Source organism: Pocillopora damicornis, chromosome 5 (assembly GCF_964200805.1).
Source record: "Pocillopora damicornis chromosome 5, jaPocDami1.2, whole genome shotgun sequence".
NCBI classification, from domain to species: Eukaryota; Metazoa; Cnidaria; class Anthozoa; order Scleractinia; family Pocilloporidae; genus Pocillopora; species Pocillopora damicornis.
Genome location: NC_142674.1, coordinates 7906309 through 7933342, shown reverse-complemented (window position 1 = coordinate 7933342; position 27034 = coordinate 7906309). Strand labels below are relative to the sequence as shown.

At 37.5% G+C, this 27034-nt stretch overlaps 4 protein-coding genes across 6 annotated transcripts; 1 reads left to right on the top strand and 3 right to left on the bottom strand.

The window, feature by feature from the left end:
* Positions 1 to 329: 329 nt before the first annotated feature.
* On the bottom strand, positions 330 to 4743 carry LOC113685282 (G/T mismatch-specific thymine DNA glycosylase). The gene is made up of 7 exons (XM_089207366.1): positions 4574 to 4743; positions 4234 to 4420; positions 3923 to 3992; positions 3315 to 3447; positions 2639 to 2721; positions 2089 to 2162; positions 330 to 1412 (listed from the first exon to the last, which is right to left on the bottom strand). Exons 1-7 carry the CDS (start codon positions 4672 to 4674, stop codon positions 1257 to 1259), a joined length of 804 nt encoding a protein of 267 aa, XP_089063492.1. The 5' UTR covers positions 4675 to 4743; the 3' UTR covers positions 330 to 1256.
* A 92-nt stretch (positions 4744 to 4835) lies between these two features.
* LOC149044969 (ubiquinol-cytochrome-c reductase complex assembly factor 6-like) lies at positions 4836 to 7242 on the top strand. Of its 3 annotated transcripts, none has more exons than XM_089207357.1 (3): positions 4836 to 4977; positions 5794 to 6005; positions 6727 to 7242. In XM_089207357.1, exons 2-3 carry the CDS (start codon positions 5898 to 5900, stop codon positions 6808 to 6810), a joined length of 192 nt encoding a protein of 63 aa, XP_089063483.1. In that variant the 5' UTR covers positions 4836 to 4977; positions 5794 to 5897; the 3' UTR covers positions 6811 to 7242. The 3 variants fall into 3 exon arrangements, with proteins under 3 accessions (XP_089063483.1, XP_089063484.1, XP_089063485.1); XM_089207358.1 differs by having other exon boundaries at positions 4866 to 5002; XM_089207359.1 differs by having other exon boundaries at positions 4878 to 5015.
* LOC113671933 (uncharacterized) lies at positions 6464 to 8887 on the bottom strand. Its single transcript, XM_089207356.1, has 3 exons — positions 8713 to 8887; positions 7944 to 8348; positions 6464 to 7730 (listed from the first exon to the last, which is right to left on the bottom strand). The coding sequence occupies exons 1-3, from the start codon at positions 8839 to 8841 to the stop codon at positions 7371 to 7373; spliced, it is 894 nt and encodes a 297-aa protein (XP_089063482.1). The 5' UTR covers positions 8842 to 8887; the 3' UTR covers positions 6464 to 7370.
* Positions 8888 to 18522: 9635 nt separating this feature from the next.
* Positions 18523 to 21280, bottom strand: LOC149044968 (uncharacterized). The gene is made up of 3 exons (XM_089207360.1): positions 20382 to 21280; positions 19612 to 20016; positions 18523 to 19150 (listed from the first exon to the last, which is right to left on the bottom strand). The coding sequence occupies exons 1-3, from the start codon at positions 20508 to 20510 to the stop codon at positions 18794 to 18796; spliced, it is 891 nt and encodes a 296-aa protein (XP_089063486.1). The 5' UTR covers positions 20511 to 21280; the 3' UTR covers positions 18523 to 18793.
* Positions 21281 to 27034: the final 5754 nt, after the last annotated feature.

Below are 27034 nucleotides of genomic sequence, written 5' to 3'. Positions count from 1 at the left end.
TTACTTGAAAGAACAAGGGTTTCTATCGAAACAAATGAGTGGTCGACACAAATTCAGTGTAAAGGCAGTAAGTTCGGTGAAGGAGTATAACAAGAGAAATTTGTTTTATCAACTGATTTGATAATGTAAATTAGCCACCGCAAAGAGTTTCTAAAGCTAATTATAACATTTCGGGCGTTAGCCCTTCGCCAGAGCGAATCCGTTATCTTAGACAAGGCTTCCAATAACTTTTTCCGTAAGCGGGGGCCGATGGCGTAATACTGTAGGTGATCACGTGGTGAAATCCAAACGCGAGAGCCTGCTCAGGGCTTAAACAGACGGCGGTAAGAGGTATTACGGCCAGCGGTAGACCGCCGGTAACCGGGTTTTATTGAAACTCCTGATGTTATACAATGCAGATTTTTGGTTATTTGGTGTCACAAGACCTTACATGTGTTATCATAAATTTGAAATAAGAAAATTTACAACAAATAGTTTTGACTATAAATAGAATTCCATGCTGACATCGCTTTTTGTTTAAAAATGTAAGGAAATAATTTTAATAAAGATAAATCGGAAAATTTGACACGACTGAAACTTGTAACAAACCTTGAAACTAAAACGACTTTTACACTTATTTGTTTACAACAGATAAATTATGATAACCGGAGTGATTTTGAATACGTAATGAGACAAAAGCAAACAGCGATCGGTGATTTTGAGATTATTACTACACTGAACAGGTAACGTCTAATAGCAGTTTACAGTCAAGCCGCCCGAAAGTCGAGATATTAAGTCATATCGCCCGATTTTTGTTAATCACGTTCGTGGGTACGAAACGACTGCATACCAAACGAACAATGCTTCACTTTTTTGTTAGAAACGAACGACACCTTTAGAGTCGTTACTCAAACATATTTCAATACTGACCATCTTATCGTTTTCTGTGTAGTCAAAGTCTTCATGGTGTTGTAGGAAACGAGTTCTGCTTGAGTGATAAAGGTTTTTCGACTGTATTGCCTATTTACAGTCTATAAGTCTGATCTTAAAATTAATTGTTTCTTCGGGCTACAGGACTTCATATTTCGGGCGACATGACTAAAAATTTTAAGTTACATGAATCTAGTTTCGGGGACATGACTTCTGGTGAGATCAATTTTGGACGACTCGACCGGTTACCCGAATGACTTATGTTCTCAGACATTTGTTCAAAATAAAATTACCTAAATACCCCATTCCCCCGTCCGGAAAAAAATAAATGTAATATAAAATTTTCCTCAATATTTTTGCTGTCCATCTGAACAAGATGTATCCGCAGACTTCTGTTTCACTTCTTCACGAAGAGCTTTGAGCTCCAAGAAAAAGGGAACTTTGTCACTGGCCCGAGGATATGTTTGTGTTCTACCAGATGTGGAAGGCATCACATACACGACCTTCAGATGACAAGAATTAAAACAAGACAATAAGTAAAGTTGAAAAGTTGTTCTATAGCACTACTCAGGATGGCCCTTGTATCACATGAGCTACCCACACAATTCATGTGAAATGCCATGGGGAGTTATGAAGACGAAGGAAACAAAGACCTTTTCAGCGATGTTTCCCTTTTAGCAGCTTGAAACCTTATCAACTATGTTTATAGTCTTTGGCCAATGAAATTGCCATCATCAGATACCAATTAGCTACTGATTATTTTTGTAATCATTTTCAAAAACCAGGTACAAAGTTTGGATTGATGTCAGTATCTGAGCAACTGCTCACCTACCCCTCCCCTAACCCAGTGGACTGTTGTAGGGTTAGGGAAGAGGTAGGTGTACAGTTACTCAGCTACTGACAGTGATCCCAAAGTTTGCCCAAGAACTTTCAAAACTTCAGCAAGACCACATCTATTTTTGAGCTAATCACAACCACACTGGATCTAAGACAAATTAATAATCTGAAGTACTCCATAAGATAGAAGACAACATTTATTTAAAATATGTTAAAGGTCACCCCCACCCGACACCCCCACCCGACACTTCCTTATTGCATGCAGACCAGTCAATTTACAAAACTCAAAGGAAGGCCTTTGGGGTTAATATGAAGATGAGACAAAATCAGAAACAAACTCACTGTATTGGTTCCTGGTATAGGATCTTTTTGTCGACCAACTGTACACTTGGATCCAGAAAATAACTCGTATATAACTGAAGGAATGTAAAAAAATAAATCAAATTAAGTAAAGTTCTTGGAATTGCCTACCTATCCACTAAAGACAGCCCACTTTTTCCTCAGTTTTGAAACACTGCCTATCCATTTTCTACAAGGCAGGTTTGTTCAAAGCTGGGTTAAGATAACCTAGGGTTAGTGTGAATCATAATTTCAGATAAGAAAGCTTTAAGATAAATTCAGTATACCAGTAACTCTTTTTGCATACAATTTGAAGACTGGATGCCCTAAAAATAATGGAGAAAATTATCCCAGAAAAAGGCTTTAGAACAAAGAAATAAAGAAATGAAGATGAAAATTAAACCTTGGGTTAGTGCCAATTGGCCTTCAAATAACTAGGTTCAGAACTAACTTTTTAACACAGATAATTCCTAAAAGTTTACACCAAGACTCTTGAACAGATGAAGGAGTTCCATGCAGAGATTGCCTTCTTTACTGCCATTCATGTACCAACCTTTTCCATTAAAACAGACTATCAATGGTTTGTATAGCTCCACTTTCCGTATGAGCCCATCTTTACCATCTCTCATTTCCTGTCTGTGAAACAATGCAATTCATTGAATATTTGACAGCAATGAATATTTCTGTGGATGATCTTATGTGACCGTAAGAGAGGTTAATGTAGAAATCCACATGAAAAAATGAAGTAAATAATTTCTTGGTGTGAAAACAATTATATTTTTTTCATACTTTGATGAAGGGTCTGAAGCAAAACTAATTTCTCTGCAGGTGAAGGAATTATATGAATGGGAATGAATTTGTTTTAGAGCTGTGTAATTCTAACATTTTATCAATTTTTAAGGAAAGTGTCAGGATTCAACTTTACCCAAAATATTTCTCCACTCTAAGACCCCTAAAGTGACTGGTGTGTAATTCCACACTGAATCCCTTCATAAAACATTTAAGTTACCACGATAAAGGAAATGATCACCAACTAAAGAAGCCCTTGATTGTCAAACAAATTCTCCCTGTCAACACCCTATGAAAAGTATAGAGAACAATATGGAGAATATGCATACAGATGTTAGGGTGTGGCAAGTCATGCTAAATGAAAAAGGACTGTCTATTGCAATCAATATACTGTAAACAAGACCTATTAACCATTCACTTATCAATCAAGCTTTGTTAACCTGGAAAGGTCAGCACTTCCTCTTGTTGTTCGCTCCACCATATTTGTTAATCCTATTCCATACGATGGACATCTTACATCATCCAGGTATGTCAGCCTCTCAGGAACCAGTCCTGATTCATATAAACAAGGCCCTACAACATAAACATTTGTACTTCATGGTACTGCTTTTCATTTTCTTAACATCATCTCTTGATTCTCCTATATTTCATTTACATGTATTTTATGTAGTGAAAACACTTTCCTAAATTTTACAGAGAGTTTACGGTACATAAAGGGTTGGTATGGTATGTACAGGTAGGTTAAAATTAATTTTTTCTTGGCACCTATGGAGAGTCCCAGGACAGGGAGTAAGAAGTAAAGTCAAGAAGTAATCCGAATGATCGAATCGACAAAATGAAGTGATCATATGACAAACAAATGTCAACCAAGAGCTAGCCAGGAGCAGCATGAAGGACTGGGGTTAATTAATCTCCTACAAAATTATGAACCATTTATGGGAATCTTAGAATTGAGCCTCACTGTAACTTTTATATTTATTTAGATTAACTAGTGATGAATTTCCGAAAATGGATACATAAAATGTGAGCAAATAAATAAATTACCCACAGAAGTGATTATTTGCTCCCGCATAGTGGTGTCCCTTGTAGGCCGCCATCAATCCTGGATTTATTCCAACCTGTACGAGAATTGAGCCATAAATTTGTCCAAAATAGATACACATATTAGTTAATGAGTTTTATCAATCTAGCAACCACTACCTGAAACAAAACGTCCAACTAATTCTCCAACTCTAACACTAGTCTAGGAAAATTAATGTCAGAGACTCTCTCGTGGTGAAATGAAAATGTTTCAGATCCGCTTCTTTTTTTTTTTTCTGAAGCTCAAGACTGCCATATAAGAAACATCAATATGCTTACAAACAGAATATCCAGATTATAGTCAAGATGTTCTGGAAGCTTTAGTTTCAACACATCTTCTTCAGACATTTCTCCAAATCTTTTGACTGGACGTCTTGGCTTTTTTGGACTTTTCCCGGCGCTTTTGCCTTCGTCTTTCAAACCATTTGTTTCTTTAGCTTCATCATAAACTCCTGATTTTTTTGTGCTGCAAAACAAAATAATCAATTGGTTAAGATGCCTAATCCATCAAAGTGTATATCAACAGCTGACATGCATGCTTTCCTGAAAGCTGATTCTAACGCAGAGTGGCAAACAAGTGATCTAGTTTGGTTAAGGCAGAAATATAAACACCACTCACAAGTATGGGCTGTAACGAAGGGAGTCCTCTTGATTCTGCATCCTTTTATCTGTGATCGCGTTAAGTTTCAGTCGTGAACCAGGGCATACAAACATACACATCCACCAAACACATAAGCTTATCGTTCTTTTCTGTTTACAAGAAAGATATGTGCCCGTAGTAAACAGACCAGCGGTAAAAATTCAAGGAATTACGTAAATCAGATATGAAGACCTTCAACATGGCGGCCCTTTGAAACTGCAGAAAACAGGCCTTTTAACCCTTTGAGAATTCCATGTTTCATGAAAAAATAAGAACAATTAAACGGCGCCTCGGTGTCTATAGATTCTTGCCGCTGTTTTTCATTGCTGGAGCTGGGATTGAGCTTTTTATGATAAAGGTTCGCATTGGAAAGGAAACTTTTTGTAAGTGAGCCCAACTATCAATCCTGTACGTTGATCTGGTAAAAGTATTGTCTTCTTTTATTTATGTATATGTTTTTTATGAATCAAAGCTTTATCAATAGGACGAACAACTTTTACTTTAAGTGGGTCATTTTTGTATGTTTAATTTTCCATATGAACTATTTACGACCACTTTGAATAATAAGACTTTGTTTGCCGCAGGAAGATCGCCTGCAGTTTTGAAAGGGCGCTGTTGATTTTTCCTTTTGTAGTCGCAAAATGACTGGGTTAGATTTCCGCACAGCCCTCTATTCATTATGCATACAGTTCTTGGATAAAGAAAACAATGGTGAAAAGAGTAGATAGTCCCTATGACTACGGCTTTGCGTTAAAGTATAGGACTCCATCCACCAACAGAAACACTGGCATTTGCTAAGTGGGAATATTGAAATGTTTTTGAAAAACAAAAAAGTGTTTCCTTTAAGTTTAAATTATCTCGAAGAGAGATTTGGTACAAAAATGAATCAGCTGATGCAAAAGGATAAATGGAAACAATAAGTTCTGTTAAAAATCTTTGCTAACCCTTGACTCCCATGAGTGTCCAAGAGAGAGTTTCTCCTCACAATATCAATACAATATTAAGCAAAAAAGTGATGAGGATATATCAAAATATCAAGAAGCTATCATTAGTGGATCCAATAACAAGTTCTCCAAACTTACATCACGAGAACTGTGTGGTAGACAGTAGGGAGAATCACTAATGAGATCTTGGAAGTGAAAATGTCAACCAAAAAGTAGACAAATGAAGATCAAACCTCTTACTTGTATGTCCTACAGATGAAGTTTATGTCAGAAAAGAGTCAGAAAGACGTCTAGAAAGAAGAAAACAAGAACAAGAAAACACAAATAAATAGCAAAGTGTAGGACCATAAACTTTGAGGATGCCTGCTGGGGTATCCTGGCCTCGATATTTAACTTTCTTTGCAGTCAGTTTAGCAACTTGCCTGGCAGGAAGTCAGGTGGTTCACTTGTACTACAGACCAAATCTGGTGAGAATGTTTTTGTGTTGATTTTATGATTCATGAACATAGAAGATAGTAGATTCTGACTGAAAATACTACCCTTTGATTTACCTACATTTCAGCAAGGTTTCCTTTTAATGTTAATTCTGAAAGATAAGCTGAGGTATATTTGATTGTTTGCAGTCTACAAACTTAACTCTTTATTCTTAATATTTGTTTTTTTATTCTCCCAAGCTGCTATCTATAAAATTTGTAATAAAGCTCAGAGAATTAAGAGTTTTATCTTGTATCTGATAAGTTAAATTACTCTTAGTACTTGCTTACTGAATGTTACAGTGGAATTAGGAGAGAAATTTCTCTTTTTTTTTAATGAATCACTTTTTGGAATTGATTTTAGGTTTCATTGATTGTCAATAATTAAGTAGAGCTACCATTTTTAGCTTTAGGGGAATGAATAAGATCAAGTAAAGGATAATACAAAGCAATTGAGCAAAGGGAGTTTATTTTATAGCCATGAATTTTTAACATCTGCAATAATTCCTTACTCTTCTCACTAAAACATTTTACTTCTTTCAAACTCTCTAAAACGTTTCAAACTCTCTAATACAACAGACTTTTTCTGCAAGGCAAGACTAATATTTTGCTCAATGAAACTTCCAATTTACATCTCATCTTTTGACCAAAAGAAAAATGATAGATACTCTTGTTATGAGCTCACTGACCTTTTGTATTTACTTTTTATTTTAAGGAAATTCCAGATGTACCACCAAATCCAAAGGACTTTCCAGAACAAACAGGATGGAGAAAATATATTTCCATCAAAAGAGATTAGTTGTAATTACAATTCAATTGAAAAATATTGAATCAGTTGTAAGATTCCATGATAAACATTTTCCTTCAGTTTGTGATCATGCAACAAATCTTTTCTCTTCATTTAATGTTTTTAAAGGGTTTCAAGACTAATTTGCGAGATACTGAGAAAAAGATGATAGAATGGAAAAAAGTGAGAAATTATATCTGGTTTGTAATGTAACCAAAAATGCAAAAAAGCATATACAGTTGTATCACTAATGATTAAAGAAACTATCATTCAAACAGTTTTATTGTAATGCAGAGACAAACTTAAACTAATTCAGGAAAGGATTTTCAGGAAGGGATGAAGGTATCTACTGGTACATGGCATAAACTAAAAAGTACAAGGAAAAGCAATTGTTATTAAAAAGAAGCAGAAGGTTTAAATTGGAATAAAGGAATCCTCATAACATCCAACATTTTCAGAGCAAACTAATACTTTAGTATGGGAAATGTGAGAAAATAATGAAATCTAAAATAATGGATAAATGAAAAAGAGAATATTTTACTCCAGTCCCTAGGGGAAGATGACAGGGCTGATTAGGACTGGGCTCTAGACATTTCCTCTATCATTATGTGGGATACTGATTGCCATCCAGTGTAAGCATTACCCAGTGTATGACCACTGGGACACTTTCCTATCCATAACTCCACAGTAACCCAGCCCCGTGGAATGTTTTCACAGTATCCCTCAAATGATCTGTGATGAAGCAGCTCAGGATTCTCGGATGACCAACTGTTGTACACAACAGCTTCAATTGTCATTGGTCCACTGCATTCATTTCCATTAAACTTGAAGAACCAACGGTTGCATTTAGTTGAAGTACCTTGTACTCTTGTATTTCCCTGGAATGAGACTTTAATAGCTGTATCAGACTGCAGCTTGTTGAATGGGCAATCCTATAAAAAAATGCCATGAATACAGTCTTAGTGAGAAAATATAAGTGTTATGGGAAACAATTTGATGATGACCTTGTACTTTTCCTGCCTGCCTGAATGCACAGAATTGTCAATTGATATTTTTAGTTCAACGGCATTCCTCAGAGATGGCCATGACAAATTGGCTCTAACGCTTACTTCATTTTTCATTGCATTTTCTAGATATTTCTGTACCTTAATCTTTCCACTATCTCTACCATCATCATTTTTCCACACACACTGTTTCCAGTTGGTCTGTGACACTGCACTATTCACGATTTCTCCTTTCTCTCCTTTAGATCCCTGCTCTCCTTTCACACCCTTGATTCCTGGTGGTCCACTGTTGCCACGTGACCCTTCATCACCTTTATTTCCTTTTATTCCCATCATTCCAGGTGCACCATTTTTACCAAGTGACCCTGAGTTTCCTTTTTGTCCTCTTATTCCCGTCATACCTCTCGGTCCCTTGACACCAGGCTCCCCCTTGGCTCCATCTTTTCCTTGTTGTCCTTGCGGCCCCGGGGCGCCAGGAATTCCCGGCATTCCTGGTATGCCATTCGATCCTGGAATCCCAGAGGATCCGTGGGCAAAAATGGATTTCTAGAAGGAAAAAAGATCATATAGTGATTGGATAGACGTTCTTGATGTTCATTGATATTTACCTGTCCGCCGAAGTAGCACAGCAGTTTCTTCAGAAACTAATCACGTTGAGAATTTAGCCTCGATTTCATAGAAAGAGTTCGGAACATTGAATGATCTAATAACATTGTAGAGATATTCCCTAAAGAAAACTTTTTCCAGCAATGTTCTACTTTGTATTTAAAAACTTATGATCGATGAGGGATTTGTTTTGCGCTTAGCTTGGCAGACATGAGTGGTAAACTGAGGTATGACAAATGAACGCATCATGAGGTTCATGCAATTTTGTCAAAAATAATCGTGGATAAAGCATGTTTAAGAGTACCTCACATGGGTCTTTGTCAGCCCTAGTTTGTGGATTCTGTTGTTGAGGACTGGTGGTTGTTCCCATGGAACTTACTCCTGTTATGAATGAGAAAAGTAACAGAGCAGCGAGGTTCGGAAGCTTCGCCATACTCCAATGTTTACTTCGCGCGACTGGTTCGTGTTCTATGACTGAAATATATGTCTTGTTATATACGCGCCTATTTATATCCTAGAGAATTTCCTTGAAATGTAAACTGTAGGAAACGATGGAGCTAAATGATCAGGAAGTCTCAAGCTACTCGAGGTCACACACGGATAAACAACTTAACTCTGATATCCTTATCACGTTTTTCAATGAAGCACGTACCCCTGCAAATACAGAGAATTCCCCGGAAAAATCTGGGCGACGAAATGTTCCTATTTTGATCAAACGTGACATATTGAGGAGGAATAGAAATTTGATATAGTCTGTGACTGACGTGGTCTTCGTTTTGCCTTTGGACGGTACTCACGTAATCTGCATCAATTCTTAAAGGTTCTAAAACGTTAGAAAACGTTCCGAGTGTTAGATCCTTGCTGAGGCAGTGTGATAAATTTTCATCTTCAAATTCCATTCATACGTTTCACTGATGGTACAATTTTCAGACACGTCTCGATGAATATCATTAATGTGTTTGATTGAGAAAATAGGTGATATCCTTCGTTTGACTCAGCTCGTTATCGATATCAAAGATAACCGTGTTGTAATTAAAAAAATGCGGCAGTATAAGAGCGGCCAAGCCGTTCAGATGTTCAGTATGGTGTTCCTGGGGACCTGAAGCACATTTCAGAGAAGTAGAAAAGTGCAATGTCTATCTTCCTGTACATAGGTTTAGAAGGGGCGAGTTGTCATTCGTTCGAGAACTATAACAAGTAAGTGCCTCATGACTGCTTTTCTAGATCTCCTCTAGAACGGAGATAAAACTCTCTCTGAACTATATTCAACATTTCTCTGTACCACCTTAGTTCTTAAATGAGTATAGTGACCTGCTTATTTTACAAAATCTAACCTCCAAGAAGAGAAGTTAAACAAAATCTTTCAATGTAGCAAACGGAACTGGTAAGTATCTATTACTTGATCCAGCTGGTCAGTCAATGAACATAGGTGAATGACGGCCATAATCGGATATTTACTTTGCGCAGATACATTATGGTCCTTTGAAGCATCTCCTTATATACGTGCCGGCCTTTTTGTATCCTAAAGAATTTCTTCAAATGTAAACTCTCAGTTACCGTTCATAAATAAGAATTTTAAGAAGGAAACAATGGAGCTAATTAAATAGAAAGGAAGTCTGAAAATACTCGAAATCACACTCGGATAAATAACTTAACTGTGATATCCTTATCACGTTCATTAATGAAGCACGTAATCTACATAAATTCAGAGAAATTACCCGGAAAATCCAGGCCACGTAGCATCCCTTTTCTGATCAAAAAAAGGAAGCGATGAGCTAATTAAATGAGAAGGAAGTCTGAAACTACTTGAAATCACACACGGGTTAACAACTTGACTCTGATATTCTTATCAAGTTCATTAATAAAGCACGTAATCTACATAAATTCAGCCGAGAAATTACGCGGAAAATCCATGCCAGGTAGCAACCCTTTTCTGACCAAACAAGGGAAGCGATGGAGTTAATTAAATGAAAAGGAAGTCAGAAACTACTCGAAATCACACACTGGTAAATAACTTAACTATGACCTTCTTATCACGTTTATTAATGAAGCACGCAACTTTCATAAATTCAGAGAAATTACCAGAAAATCCAGGCCACGTAGCATCCCTTTTCTAATCAAACGGACATATGGGGAGGAAGAGATATTTATTACTGTCAGTGACATGATGTTCGTTTCCCGAGCCTTTGGACGGTGATGAGATATTCTGCATCAGTTCTAAAAGAAATGAACAAAAAAACAACGTTACTATTGAGGGATATAAATTCGTTGCGTAAGGAACCTCACGTGAAGGATTGGGTATTTTGTTTTGACTCTTCCTAGCGAGGGTAAACAATGCGATGGACTTCCACTGATCCATGCTTTTTTTTGGCTGATCCATGCTTTTTTTTGGGCTGATCCATAGATCTGACGCTATTCTTTTAACTCTTGAAGCGAATATTACTTAAATATTTCCATGATAAAAAAGTTACCGTATGATAACTGTGTACGTGTATGTTTTGCTTTTTCTCTAGATCAAATTCAATTTTTTAATGGTTGAGAAAGTAAAGTCATAACATATATATAGCACGCTGACCTCGAATTTTTGGATTTTTGTCAAAGAAACTTATTGTTTGCTTTGATTTTAGATGATTCCACATTGCCTGAAAAAAGATGCCTTTTAGAGCAAAGAAAAAGTGCGATTAGTGAAAAAATATCACTGCTGATGACAGCCAATCAGATTGCAAAAATCACCAGTGTTTTCAGAATGGATGTGATGGTGTACGGTGTTATCGAAAACAGCTTTATTTCCTTTCCTTGTTTCCTTATTAGGTGAATTTCCCAGACCAAATCTTAGCTGCCCTCCTAGAAGTTCTGGTCATCCATGATCATCCACGAAGATCATTAGAAGACACCCAACATGGTCGTGTTTATGACTTGGCATCTGAAGAAGAATATCGCTGACGAGTTCGCCTCTCCTGTTTCAGTGCAGGGTGTATCGTGCTCTCTATGCTCAGCGTGCGTATTTTCAGATATGCCATCAGATGGCCCACAGGACAAAATAGAACGATTCCGTAATTCGGAAACATCACGGAAACATGAAACTCTATGTTTCCGTTCTGCGGGAAGTTTAGAGAGCAAGAGAGACGCGAGTTTCCTTGAGCTAGTTTCTCCCTACCGTCGACGTCCCAAAATTTATTTTTCCTTTGGTCGATTACCGTACTCATGCATTCTGAATCGATTCTAAAATACCATTAAAATAATTAAACACCGTGTGTTTGAACCATGCTTATCCATGCTTTCGTCTCCAAAATATGTTGATGTGTTTAATGGTGCAAACTTGTTTTGTGTAGTTTAAATTAATAGTGATATTTTTGTGGTTCTTGTTGATCTGTTGTCTGATGTGATGTTTCCATAATAGGCACTTTTTTATGTGTTTTGTTTGCATAAGACCTTAAGCCTTTTTATCGTCGTGAGGTCCACATCTGTGATTGTTTTCTGATTATTGAGGTTATTTTTAATCAGACATAAGTGCTTCAGAATTTTTATCACGTGGTCATATGTGTTACTATCTCGTATAGAGCACAGATGTGGCGTCAACTTCCAAGATTAAGGAAACACAGCCAAGTGAGAACATAAGTGCGTATGTTTTTGGCAATAGAAGTTAGGGAGAGTTGGTTAATTAGGGTTAGAGTTGGAGTTGATCAGGGACAGAATGTTATGTACGTTGCAGCAGCAAGGCATGATACATTAAAGAAGAAGTTTATGTGTTCCAAGGTTCTTCCTGCCTTTCGCTCAACGAGTTTGCTCAAGCTAGTGTCCCCCCTAACGTCCCAATACTTGGTTCACTGAGTATCTCATCAAACTGGAGTAATGATGTGTTTGATTTAGGAAATAGATGATAGCATTCGTTAGCTTGACTCCTTTTCCAAATATCACAGATAACAGTGCTTTAATCAGAAAAATGCGGTAGGAAAAGGCGGCCAAGCCCTGAGATGTTCAAAAAGAGTAATTTTGTAACTGTGATACTGCGTTGGTGAGGGGTATAAGAAGACAATTTGGTTTTATCAACACGAGTGTAAGCTCTGACGAAGGGCTAATGATCGGTACGTAAGTCTTATAAACTCGGTGGCCAATTTGCCTTATGAACTCAGGTGATCAGTAAATCCAAATTAGCTTGGATGTTCACAATAGTGTTCTTGAAGACTTGAAGCGAGCGCATTGTAGGGTGAAGTGATGTAATTATCCGTCTTCCTGCACACGCGCTCATGTATGGTCAGCGTATGCTCATTAAAAGTGACATTTAGTTTCAGATTAGTTTCGAGTAACATTGGTTTTGAGTGCCTCCCCAGAAAACATGACGTTATGCTCAACATCATGCCCAGAATTTTTCAATAAGTTCAAAATAATAATTGAAAATGATAGCCTTTAAGAGCCCTTCAACCTTCCCCCCTCCTTCCTCCCCCTCCCCCCTCCCCCTCCATTCCTAATATGGGCAGGTAAAACTTGCAAAGAGTGAAAGGCTTACCGAAGTTCAGAGCACAATACTAGATCAAATTCCAAAAGTGGGAACAAGAAAAGCACGTTGACTGTGGCCGTTACTCAGGCTACAGAATTCATCTCTTGTTGAAGTGTTTCACCAAAGGGATTTTTTTAGAACCTACGTCATTATTCTCGATGCTCTTGCTATTATGATAATACAATTATGCTATCAAAATTATTCACTGAATACAGATGGAAAATTTAATCTTACCTGCAGAGTGCGTTGCAAATATTCACCCTCAATTACTTCGCATGTCGCTCCGAAAGGCTGGAAAAACCGATACGATTTTTCCCACTTGTAGAAAAAAAATGTGTTACCCTTGTGATTAGTCATACGATATTTTTAACAGCTGAGAAAATCGTATGACCAATGGGATTGCTTCTCATCAAAGAGAGACGATTTTTATTCGTTACGTGAGTTTGCACTGAATAAATCTCAGTATTTAATACACTAGATTACGCCATGCACATTTGTTTAATACCGCAGACTCCTTCTGCATGGCAAGAGTGACAGGATGGAGGAAATATATCTCTTTACAGAGAGACTAGTGAAAACATGCTAACTAAGTTGCGAGACTGTGATAAAGATTTTCCCTTTGTTTTTAGCGGACAACTCTTTCTTCTTCATCAATTTGTTTGAAGGGTTTCAAGACTATTTTGTAACAATTGAGAAAAAGACGAAGGAAATGATGGTAAACAGTGAGAGATCCTTTCTGGTTGGCAATGTATCCAACATGAAAAGAAGCATATACAGCTGTATCACTAATGATTAAAAAACTGTCATTTTTTAAATTAAAACATGCAATGTAGTCCTTCACAGGCGGTAATTACAGGGTAAAATTTACGGCCTGCAGTATGTCATATTGAGGCCTTAAATTCCTCTCAATTCTTGAAAATTCATCAGGTGAAAGGATTACTTCACCGTTTAAGAAATTTATTTTACTTGTTATGCATACGATAGGGTGGAACACTGCACATATCAGGTTTAATACAAAAACAAACGGATTGCAAATAACACAGGAAAAACTTAAAGAGGGGACGAAATTGCCAAGGTTGCAAAAAGTATCAGTTTTTTTGTGGAGTGACAGAATAGTAACAGGAAATATTTCTAGAGCAGAAATTTTTAGTAACACAAAGTTAGACATAAATATCTTACGATATTGAAAATTGGAGAAAATCTAAGGAAGTCACGATGATGGAAGAATGAACAAAAAAAATTAAACTCTCCTCAAGTGTTCCCTACCAAAGTGTATTTCGAAAAGTGCACTGAAAGAGATAGGTCGTTATGCTTGTTTTTTAATTTATTGAAAAAAAATCAACGACTTTAAACGACATCGACTCAAAATGTTCCTCGAGTCGTTGCATTAAAGGTCATGATTTGCATCTTCGAGTAACGGGCTTCCTGTACGTTTTTAGCCATATCTTTTTTCCTATAATAATTTTTATTAGTGTCTCCTATTTAAATGAGATAATTTCTACTCCCAAAAATATTATCCAATAAAAAAATATAAGTCAACGTGCTTTTTCAAGAGCAAAAGATCAAAGTAGCTGTTTACCTCGGCCATTGACTGAAAACCAATACTGTTCTCGGAATGCACGCGCCTATTCAACTGATTACGTCATATCTATGCGCAGTGCATGGTGCGCAGTGCAATGCTAAAGAATCACCTTGTTATAAATCTCGGAGAATGAAGAGATGTATCTTGTATCTGATTAGGTTAAAGTAAAGTATTCTTACAAATTGTTTACTGAATGATGCAGTTGAATTATGGACCGAAATTTCTCTTTTTTTAATTAATCACGTCCCGGAATTGATTGTAGGTTTCAATGATTCTCAATAATTAACTAGAGCTGCAATTTTTAGGTGAAGCTCTTTGTTAACGGAAATTTTCCCCTTTCATGCATGGAAACCCTGATCGAAATGGGGCAAAATTGCCATGAAAAAGTTTTAATTCTGTCTAAAGCTGACCTATTCCAAGTTGTCATTCATGAAGTAGATAATCAGCTTCCAACTGAATCTCCTCTGCCCTATGTTACAAAAAGTGTCTAAGGACTGGGAATGAGGAAGGATTAAACAGGAAAATGGAAATAATATGTTTTATTAACTTACCTAATTACATTCAGTGAGATCAAGTAAAGTACGATACAAAGCTGTTAAACAAAGGGAGTTTATTTTATAGTCATGAATTCTTAACATTTACAATAAAACCTTACTTTGGTCACTAAAACTTTTTACTTTCTTCCAAACTCTTCAAAATATTTCAAAATATGTACTACAACAGACTTCTTCAGCAAGACAAGAGTAATGTTTTGCTTAATGAAACTGCAACTTTACATCTCATCTTTGACTAAAAGAAAAATGATAGATACTATTGTTATGAGCTTGGGCTGTCTGTGCTCACTGACCCTTTGACATTTTGTATGTACTTTTTATTTTAAGGAAATTCCAGATGTACCACCAAATCCAAAGGACTTTCCAGAACAAACAGGACGGAGAAAATATATTTCCATGAATAGAGACAAATGAATACAATCTAATTGAAAAATATTGAATCAGTTGTGAGATTCCATGATAAACATTTTCCCTTTAATTTGTGATCACACAGCAGATCTCGTCTTCATTTAATGTTTTTAAAGTGTTTCAAGACTATTTTTCAAGATACTGAGAAAAAGATGATAGAAATAATGGAAAAAAAGTGAAAGATCATATCTGGTTTGTAATGTAACCAAAAGTGCAAAGAGGCACATACAGTTGTATCACTAATGATTAAAGAAACTATCATTTTGTTGACTAACACATGTCAAACAGTTTTATTGTAATGCAGAGACAAACTTAAAATAATTCAGGAAAAAATTTTCAGGAGGGTGTTGAAGGCCTAAATGTAATAACTGTCCTAAATGTAATAAAGTCCTAAATGTAATAACATTTGGTCCTAAATGTAATAAAGTCCTAAATGTAATAACATTTAGTCCTAAATGTAATAAGCCTCTAATGCAATCGTTTAACTCCTTCAGTGCATTATTGTTATGGCGGACATCCACCTTGAGATGTTAAAGTGGCAGCTGTTGCACCAAAAAACCGCTGACCAGTATACATATCACACTACGGGCTCGCTGATATCAATGGGCGTCCTTTTACTTAAGAAATATCATATGAATGTTGTGCCGCGTAGCACTGGGAACACAAATGGTGAAACAGAGAATTAACTCTGAAGTGTAAATCCGGAGGTCGTGAAGTGTAAATCCGGAGGTCGTGGGTTCGATTCCCACCGAGGTCAAAAGATTTTTTCTTTGCCTCGTGTGGTTCCCTGTTTCCCTTTATTAGGGCTAACGCCCAATGGGTTATTCATGGGTTTAAATAGCACTTTAATTTACACTTCAGAGTTAATTCTCTGTTTCACCATTTGTGTTCCCAGTGCTACGCGGCACAACATTCATATGTACCCTTACTTTCTCTTCGCCGCGATTCACCATCCTAAATCGTCCCCGACTTTCTCTGTGCGACCTCGTAGCTCAGTCGGCAGAGTAACGGTAGATCTATCCGGAGGTCGTGGGTTCGATTCCCACCGAGGTCAAAAGATTTTTTCTTTGCCTCGTGTGGTTCCCTGTTTCCCTTTATTAGGGCTAACGCCCAATGGGTTATTCATGGGTTTAAATAGCACTTTAATTTACACTTCAGAGTTAATTCTCTGTTTCACCATAAGAAATATCAGCAGTCGAAGTATGGTCCTTTGAGCGGTTTATTGATCGAGTTGGAAAAAATTATTTCCAGCCTAAAGTAGGCTTGTGCTTGGCTGGAAGCTCAATAGGATGGAATCGATTGGTACGTAATCATTAGGACTTTTTGGAAAAGAAATTTACCACAATTGATGATGAACTAGCATGTTATTGTTGATGTTATCGTTCGTGTGAAAGTCCTAAGTACTGATGCACCATTTTAGAGCAGTCTGAATGATTTCGCTGTCACATGTTAATCCAAAAGAAAAGTGTTATCATCAATAGTGTTACTGAAATTTTGCACATCTATGTTATTCAGTGTCAATTGATTTTAATGAAGCATTTGAGTTCGTTTTTAAGAATGACTACCTTGATTTATTCAATTTTGAACCTGGGATATTGCATTTGTAGCCCTCTATGGCTTTACTCCACCTCAGTAATCAGTTCATGTACCATATGACTATAAATGGAAACTGTTGAGCTTTCCTTTTTCATTCATCTATTTATCTATTCATTTTCTCCCCTCACGGCAGGGAGAAGAGAAAATGAAATGTAGACTTGAGATCAACTGTAAAATATATGTTTTCCCAATATTTCGGTTCGGGAACAGATGTACCTGTAATAAGGGGATAAAGGAAAAAAATGAATGGTTTATCAGACCATCAACTGACCATCATGCGTTGAATGTTGTAGCTCAATGCTCTTGCGTGGAAAAAAGGCAACATGTCGAGACCTGTGATCGTGAAATGGAATAATATATGATTGGTCAGTAGATATCTTGCTCTGTAAGTCACTTTATCATATAGCTAGCAGCGCGCGCGGGCAAGATGAAGTGAATCCTGTGTTCTGACTGGCTACCTGAGCGGGAATGATGGGCCTACCCTCACCCGCTTTGGATTCCCCGTATTGACCCCACGCAAGAAAACTTACAAAGTTCGTAACTTTTGGACAATGTCGGCATATACATAGAAAAAAAATAAACGACCCTCTTGGGTTTATTGTGTTGCAAACACAGTTGGCTTTCACTATCGATTCTCGAAATAAACAAGCCATTCTTGATTCTTATCAAAGCGAGATCTTTTTCTATACAATGAATCCTTTAATGATCAAGCCAAGAGAATACAAACTCTCTTGACCAAGCTTGTTCGGTCAAGATGACTGGATGTTAGCCTCGTTCTTTTTTTTACCTTTTTTACGGACCGAGACTTCGTCTCAGCCATAAAAACGCAAAAAAAAAAAAAAAAAGAACTCGCCCAATATCCAGCCATTTTGACCTCACGCTTGGTCAATAACACTTATGAATATGTTTTATGCAGACCCATACAAATCTGGTAAGGAAAGACAGTACAAAAAATGCACTTACGAGCCCGGAATTTGTCTAACGTATAGGTCAGTGGACTTCCTTTTCCTTGTAATTTGGTTCATGAAGTGTTAACTCCAGCACTGATCACACAAGTATATCGTCAAAATCTGTTACACTTAATTAAGAGTCTGAGCCCATGATATAAAGAGAGCTATTGATCAGCGTTGTCATTGCTTTTGCGTCCGTCAATTTGATGCCAAAAGCACATCAGTATAAGGTTTTGTAGCCAATGCTTCTCAACCTACGTCTTTAGCAAATAAAAAGACCCTGATTAATATCAGCGAGCCCGCAATATGCCATGAATACAGGTCAGAGGATTCTTTGGTGCAATAGCTGTCACTTTAACATCTCATAACGATTGCATTGGAGGCTTATTACATTTAGGACCTAACGTTATTACATTTAGGGCTTTATTACATTTAGGACCAAATGTTATTACATTTAGGACTTTATTACATTTAGGACTTTATTACATTTAGGACAGTTATTACATTTAGGACTTCAACAGAGGGGACGAAGGTATCTACCAGTACATAGCATAGACTAAACAGTACAAAGAAAAGTACATGTAATTAAAAAGAATCAAAAGGTTTACATCGTAATAAAGGAATCCTCATAACATCCAACACTGTCAGGGCAAAATAGTACTTGTGACAAACAGCAACTTCAATTTTTGGGCGGTATGGGAATGTGAGAAAATTATGAATCTAAAATAATGGATGAATGAAAAGAGAATATTCTACTCCAGTCGTTAGGTGAAGATAACAGGGACTGGACTGGGACATTAGGACTGGGCTCTAGACACTTCCTCTATCATTATGCGGGATACTGAGTTCCATCCAGTGTGAGCATCACCCAGTGGATAACTGGGACACTTTCCTACCCACAACTCCACAGAAACCCTGCCCTGTGGAATGTTTTCACAGTATCCCTCAAATGATCTGTGATGAAGCAGATTAGGACTCCCAGATGGCCAATGGTTCAACACAACAGCCTCAATTGTCATTGGTCCACTGCATTCATTTCCATTAAACTTGAAGAACCACCGGTTGCATTTAGAAGAAGTGCCAGCGACTCTCATGTTTCCCTGGAATGAGACTTTAATAGCTGTCTCAGACTGCACCTTGTTGAATGAACAATCCTATAAAAAATGCCATGAAGACAGTCATAGTGCAAAAAAATGATTTACAAGAGTGTTATAGGAAATAATTTGATGATGACCTTGTGCTTTTCCTGCCTGCTAAAATGCACAAATTCGTTAATTGCTATTTTTAGTTCGGCGGCATTTCTCAAGTCTATTTCAAGGATGGCCTAACAAATTTTCTCTAACACTCAATTCATTTTTCATTGCATTTTCTAGATATTTCTGTACCTTAATCTTTCCACTATCTCTATCATCATCATTTTTCCACACACGCTGTTTCCAGTTGGTCTGTAACACTGCACTATTCACGATTTCTCCTTTCTCTCCTTTGCACAGATTTGCAACTTGCTATTTTCAGTTTAATAGCATTTCTCTAAGGTCTCTTTCAGAGATGGTTATGACAAATTGGCTCTAACGCTTTATTCATTTTTCATTGCATTTTGTAGATATTTCTGTACCTTAATCTTTCCACTATCTCTACCATCATCATTTTTCCACACACACTGTTTCCAGTTGGTTTGTGACACTGCACCATTCACGATTTCTCCTCTTTCTCCTTTAGATCCCTGCTCTCCTTTCACACCCTTGATTCCTGGCGGTCCACTGCTGCCACGTGACCCTTCATGACCTTTATTTCCTTTTATTCCCATCATTCCAGGTGCACCATTTTTACCAAGTGACCCTGGATTTCCCTTTTGTCCTCTAGTTCCCGTCATACCTCTCGGTCCCTTGACACCAGGCTCCCCCTTAGCTCCTTCTTTTCCTTGTTGTCCTTGCGGCCCTGGGGCGCCGGGAACTCCCGGCATTCCTGGTATGCCATTCGAACCTGGAATCCCAGAAAATCCGGGAGCAAAAACGGATTTCTGAGAAAGAAAAAAGAACGTATAGTAATTGGATGGACGTACTTGATGTTCATTGCTATTTAATTGTCCGCCGAAGTAGCACAGCAGTTTCTTCAGAAGCTAATCACGTTGAGAATGTAACTTCGTTTTATGAGAAACAGCTCAGAACATTGAATGATATCATAACCTTGTCGAGATATCCCTAAAAGAAAACTTTTTCCAGTAATGTTCTACTTTGTATTTGAAAACTTATGATTGATGAGGGATTTGTTTTGCGCTCAGCTTGGTAGACATGGGTAGTAAACTTAGGTGTGACAGATGAACGCTTCATGAAGTACATGCAATTTTACAGTAAAGAACCGCGGATAAAGCATGCTTAAGTGTACCTCACATGGGTCTTTGTCAGCGCCAGCTTGCGGATTCTGTTGTTGAGGACTGGTGGTTGTTCCCACGGAACTTACTTCTGTTTTGGATGAGAAAATCAACAAAGCAGCGAGGATCAGAAGCTTCGCCATTCTTCGATAGTTGCTTCACACGAGCAGTTCGTGTTCTATGAATGAAATATATATCTCCTTATATTCGCGCCTATTTATATCCTAGAGAATTTCCTTGAAATGTAAACTGCAGGAAGCGATGGAGCTAAATGATAAGGAAGTCTCAAGCTACTCGAGATCACACACGTGTAAACAACTTAACTCTGATATCCTTATCGCGTTTTTAATGAAGCACGTACCCCCTACAAATACATAGAATTTCCCGGAAACATCTGCGCAATGAAATGTTCCTTTCTGATCAAACGCGACATATTGAGGAGGCATAGAAATTTGATAAAGTCTGTGACTGACGTGATCTTCGTTTGGCCATTGGACGGTACTCACGTATTCTGCATTAATTATTAAACGTTCTAAATACCGAGTGTTAGACCTTTCTGACGCAGTGTGATAGATTTTCATCTTCAAACTTAACCATATGTATTAACGGTGCAAATTTCAGACGCGTCATGCTGCAAATCTTGTTAAACTGAAACAATAATGTTTTTGATTGAGGAAATGCGGGATATGTTTAGTTATTTTGACCCGGCCAGTCGTTAGTATCACAGAAAACCGTGTTGTAATTAGAAAAATGCGGCAGTATTAAAGCGGCCAAGCCGTCAGATGTTCAGTATGGTGTTCCTGGAGACCTCAAGCTCATTTCAGAGAATTAGAAAACTGCATGAATTGTCTATCTTCCTGTACATAAACTCACGTATAGATAACGCATGCTCATTGAAAATTGTCGAGGTTTTTTTTTTAAATTAGCTTACGCTTTTTTGAAGGGGCGAGTTATCATTTGTCAGTCAAGAACTATTACAGTACCTCATGACTGCTTTGTTAGATCTCCTCTGGAACAGAGGTAAATTTTTCTCTGAAATATATTGAACATTTCTTAGTACAACCTTAGTTCTTAATTAAGCATATTGACCTTTTGTTTATTTTACAAAATTTAACCTCAAAGAAGTTTAACAAAATCTTTCAATTTAGTAAACGAAACTGTTAAGTATCTGGCTGGCGTGTTAATGAATACAGATGAATGACGGCCATAATCGAATGTTTACACTCTGACTTTGTTCGTTGTGAAGCATTTCCTTCTGTACGTGCCTTTTTGTATCCTAAAGAATTTCCTTTAAATGTAAACTCTCAGCTACCATTCTAAAATAAGAATTTTAACAAGGAAGCGATGGAGCTAATCAAATGGAAAGGAAGTCTGAAACTACTCGAAATCATACACGGGTAAATAACTTGACTATGATATCCTTATCACGTTCATTAATGAAGCACGTAATCTACATAAATTCAGAGAAATTACCCGGAAAATCCGGGCCACGTAGGATCCCTTCTCTGATCAAACGTGACATATTAAGGAGGAAGAGATATTTGATATGGTCAGTGACATGATTTCCGTTTGGCCTTTGACCAAATGACCAAATGACCAGTGATTTCAGAAGGGATGTGATAAGGTACGGTGTTATCGAAAACAGCTTTATTTCCTCTCCTTGTTTCCTTATTGGGTGAATTTCCTAGAGCTTCCCAGAAGTTGTGATTATCCATGATCATCCATGAAGATCATCAGAAGACAACCAGCATGGCCGTGTTTATGACTTGGCATCTGAGGAAGATGATCGGTCACGAGCTCGCCTCAGTTGCAGTGCAGGATGTGTCATGTTCTTCATGCTTAGCGTGCGTATATCCAGATATGCCATGGATACATGCGGGAGTTTTGGAGAGCACGAGAGACTCGTGAGTTGTTCGAGACGAAGCTAAGATCATCCTAAGCTTCTAGACCAAGAAAATTTTCCAGACTAAAGCTACTTTTAAAGGAAAGCTAAATTTACTGCTTAGAAGCGAAAAAAACGTACCAATTTCTTGCATGTAAAAGATTCGCGTAATAGATTTACTATGCTTGAATCGTTGTTTACTCGAATTCACGGCCTGAAATTGCTTAGCTTTGTGTTGAAAATTCTGAAAATTTTGTGCGATTTAAAACAAAATCTCCTATTGGACAATACTTTTAAGACATGTCAACACTTTAATTAGCTTAGATGTTCAGTATGGCGTTCTTGAAGACCTGAATTATCCGTCTTCCTGTACACACGCTCATGTATGATCAGCGTATGCTCATTGAAAGTGGCATTTAGTTTCAGATTAGTTTCGAGTAACATTGTTTTCGAGTGTCTCCCCCTGAAGAATTTTTCAATAAGCTCAAAATAACAATGTATTAGCTCATGATTCTTTAGTATTGCACTACGCGCCATGCACTGCACATCATGCACTGCGCATCATGCACTGCGCATAGATATCACGTAATCAGTTGAATAAGCGCGTGCACTCTCCCTCCCTCCCCCTCCCTCTCTCCTCCCCATCCCTCTTCCCTCCCCATTCCTACTATCAGAAGGAAAAACTTGCAAATTCTTTATGTGGGAGGAAGAAAAGCAGTTTCATTATGGCCATTACTCAGGCTACAGCATTCATTTTTTGTCAAAGTGTAACACCATAGGGATTTTTTTTAACTTATGTCATTATTTCGGCATTATCTTCGGTGCTCTTGCTATTATAATAATGCAGTTATGCTATCAAAATTATGCACTGAACACGGGTGAAAAATTTAATCTTACCTTCAGGAGCGTTGCAGACATTCCATTATTTCGCATGCCGTTCCAAAAGGCGGGAAAACCGATACAATTTTCCCACTTGTGAAGAAAAACCGTATCACCCTTCTGATTAGTCAAACGATATTTTTAACTAACGAGAAAAATCCCATGACCAATGGGATTGCTTTTCATCAAAGAAAAAAAGTTCTCACTTATGATCTACTGGAGGAAAGACGTATAGATGACGTCATCATTAAAACTTTTTTAATTCTTTATTATATAAATCAGTGACACACGGCTGCGCCTCGTGTGCCACTTTTTTGTTCTTACCACATTTTGACGTCATCTGTGATCTATTACTGAACAGACGCCCGACAACTTGGAATCTATTTTTTAATTTGAAAACTTATGATTGATGAGGGATTTGCTTGGGCTTAGCTTGGTAGACATGAGTGGTAAACTGAGTTATGACAAATGGACGCGTCATGAAGTACATGCGATTTTTGTAATAAATAATCGTGGACAAAGCATGCTTAAGAGTACCCCAATGGGTCTTTGTCAGCGCCAGCTTGTGGATTCTGTTGTTGAGGACTGGTGGTTGTTCCCATGGAACTTACTCCTGTTTTGCATGAGAAAGATAACAAAGCAGCGAGGATCAGAAGTTTCGCCATACTTCGATGGTTGTTTCGCGCGAATGCTTTGTGGTCGCTGTAACATATCTCCTTATGTACGTGCTTATTTATATCCTACTGAATTTCATTAAATGCAAACTGTCAGTTCCCATGTTAAAATAACAATCTTAATAAAGAAGCCTGGAGCTAATTGATAAGGATTTCTGCTTTCACACACCGGGTAAACAACTTGACTGTGTTATCCTTATCATTTCACTAATGAAGCACGTACTGACCAACAGACCAATGTTTCACTCAGATTGAGAGAAATTAGGCAAAAAAACCTTGGCCACAAAATTTTCCTATTTTAATCAAACGTGACATGTTGAGAAGGAAAATTCGATGTTGTCTGTGATGTGATGTTCATTTGTCCTTAGCTCAATTTCGGTATTCATGTCATTGGATCCATTCCAAAATAGTATAAACCTTTTTAAACGCCGCATGTTTGATCTAAACTTATCGTGAGGTGGTGTGTTAGATTTGCGTGTTCTAGGTTTGTTGGCTTTTTTTAATGATGGTACAAATTGCAAACCCCTCTGACTGATATAAAATTTAACTGAAACTATATGTGTCTGGGCAGCTGAGAATTTTTGGGCAGCAAGGGAAATTTGGGCGAGGCCAATTTTTACAAAAGTTTCCATGTTTCCTTTCTTTTGTTTTTTGTCATCGAAAGAGATGTTTTTTATTTTAAGCTTAAGTCGGTGTGGTAAAGCCAATTAAATTCATCTCCGGACTGTGCGTGCTGAGCAACACTGATAGTCTGTGCCGATATCTTCAGGGGAAGACGGTCGACATCATTTCCACTCGTAGAAATGCCGATATGACCATTGAGACCCTACGCCAGTGTCCTAGTGAGGAAAGTTTTAGTGTCAGTAGTTTTAGTGTCCGTAAGAGTTCTGAAAATTAAGAGGCGGTTAACCAGTTCTCAGTTTGAATTACGAGAAGTCAGGGCACTCAGGCAAACGCCATCACGCAGCCTTGAAGACCTTGAAAGTGATCACGCTCAAAGACAAACGCAGCTGACACCGGAATCGCACCACAGTATGAACAATTACTATACATCCATCACCAAGGTGCTGCCCGAGCTTGAGCCCAGGTTAAGTAGAAATAATCTGTGCTTTGGGAAACATCTGTCCCAGTAAAACACCTGATAAAGAAAGCTTTCTGTGGTCGATTACGCCATTCATGCTCATACTGAGGCGGTGAGATATATTTTTATCTCCAAAATCTGTATTTGTGTATTAATGGCGCTATTTGCGGACTTGTGTTGTGAAGTTAAAATGAACAACGATATTTTTGTGTCTCTTTGTTATTTTTCTCGAAAGTGATGTTTCTACTAATTACCCATATTGTAGGTGTTTCAGTTTTCTACAAGACTTAAAGGTTTTTTATCAGCGTAAGGGTCGCATCTGTTAGTGTTATCGGATAGCAGAATTCATCTCTAGAATTTAAGCTTTCAATGCTACAGATTATTTTTCACACAGTCTTATGTGCCGCGATCTCGTATAAAGCACAGGTGTGGTGTCAACTTCCAAGGTTAAGGAAACAGGTGAGAATATCTTTGCATTTCTTTTGGTGATTGTGGTTAGCTTGGGCGAGAGTTGTAGCAGCAAGACATGTTATATAAAATAAGAAGATTTTGGGATCCAATATTCATGGTGCCTTCCACCCAGTTTGCTCAAGCTATTTCCCCCTTACATTCAAATACTTGTCTCACTTAGCATCTAATTAAACTGACGTAATAACGTGTTTTATCTAGGAAATAGCTGATAGCATTCGTTAGTTGACCCTTGCGTCGGTAAGAGGTATTAATAATGATAAAAACAATAATAATAATAATAATTATTATTATAATAATCCACTAATTGCTTAAAGCGCTGTACAACAATGATCAAACTATAAAATACGAAAGAGAATAGCTATTATAAAGAAATGAACTAAACTACACTACTAAAAACTAATCATCATAAGCGAATTTAAGTAAGTATGTCTTCAACTGCATTTTGAACTGGTCAACAGAGGTAACACTCCTGAGTTCAGGGGAAATTGATTCCATAGCCTAGGAGCAACTACAGAAAAAGCTCTACTGATCATCATACGTCTTACAAGACAATTTGGTTTTATAACTGAATTGATGATGTAAATTGACCAGTGTAAAGAGTTTCTATGTATCTGCCACGTGAACAACCTTTATTACATTTTTTTTTAAAATCCTTTCATTCCAGGTACGCCATTATTACCGCGTGACCTTTTCTCTTCTTGTCCCCGTCATGCCTCTCGGTCCCTCCCCCTTAGCGACTTCTTTTCCATGTTGTCCTTGCGACCCTGGGGCGTCTGGAATTCCCGGCATTCGTGGTATGCATTCGTTCCTGGAATGCCAGAATATCCTCGAGCAAATATGGATTTCTGGAAGGAAAAAAATCACCGAGCAGTGAATATTTCCCTAATGTTGCATAAAATTCCCGTAAGAAAAACTATTTCCAGTAGTTTCTCTGACGAAGGCCAATTTACGCTTTAACCTAAAAACGAGAATTAAAGTGGGATTGAAAATATAAGAAGGGTAATTTCCCGGAAATTTGTGTACAGAGATCAACTTTAACCGGAGCAATTTACTTCTTTATCGACCTGATAAACATAATTGAAATGTACTGAGCTTGTCGCAAGATAATGGGAATATTCTATTACACATTACAGTTACTAGAAAACCTGAACATCTCTCTCCGTGTTAAATTCAAGAAACAGTAGGAAAAGATAAAAAGATAACAATTCCTCTACTCGTAAAATAAAGATGCCAATTTTGTCTTTTAATAGCAATTAGCTTGGCAGACACGTGTGGTAAAGATTTCACAATTGAAAGATTCGTGATGTAAACATAGGAAAACCGCGATTTTTTAAAATAAATAATCGATCTTTAATCACCAAGTGTACCTCACATGGGTCTTTGTCAGCGCCAGTTTGTGAATTTTGTTGTTGAGGACTCGTAGTTGTTCCCACTGAACTGGCTCCTGGTTTGGACAAGAAAAATAAAGAAAGCAGCGAGGAGCGGTAGGTCCGCCAAACTCCGATGGTTACTTTGCACGAAAATTTTGTGTTCTTTGTAAAAATCCTCGCAGGCATGTATGAAATATCTTCTTCTTTTATTAAAATAATGACTCCCAAGAAAACAACTAAATTAGAATATAGGCACGTAGCTTTTGGTTAATAGTAAAAAGTTGTAGGTGGAGCTGTAGTCGAAAGTAGT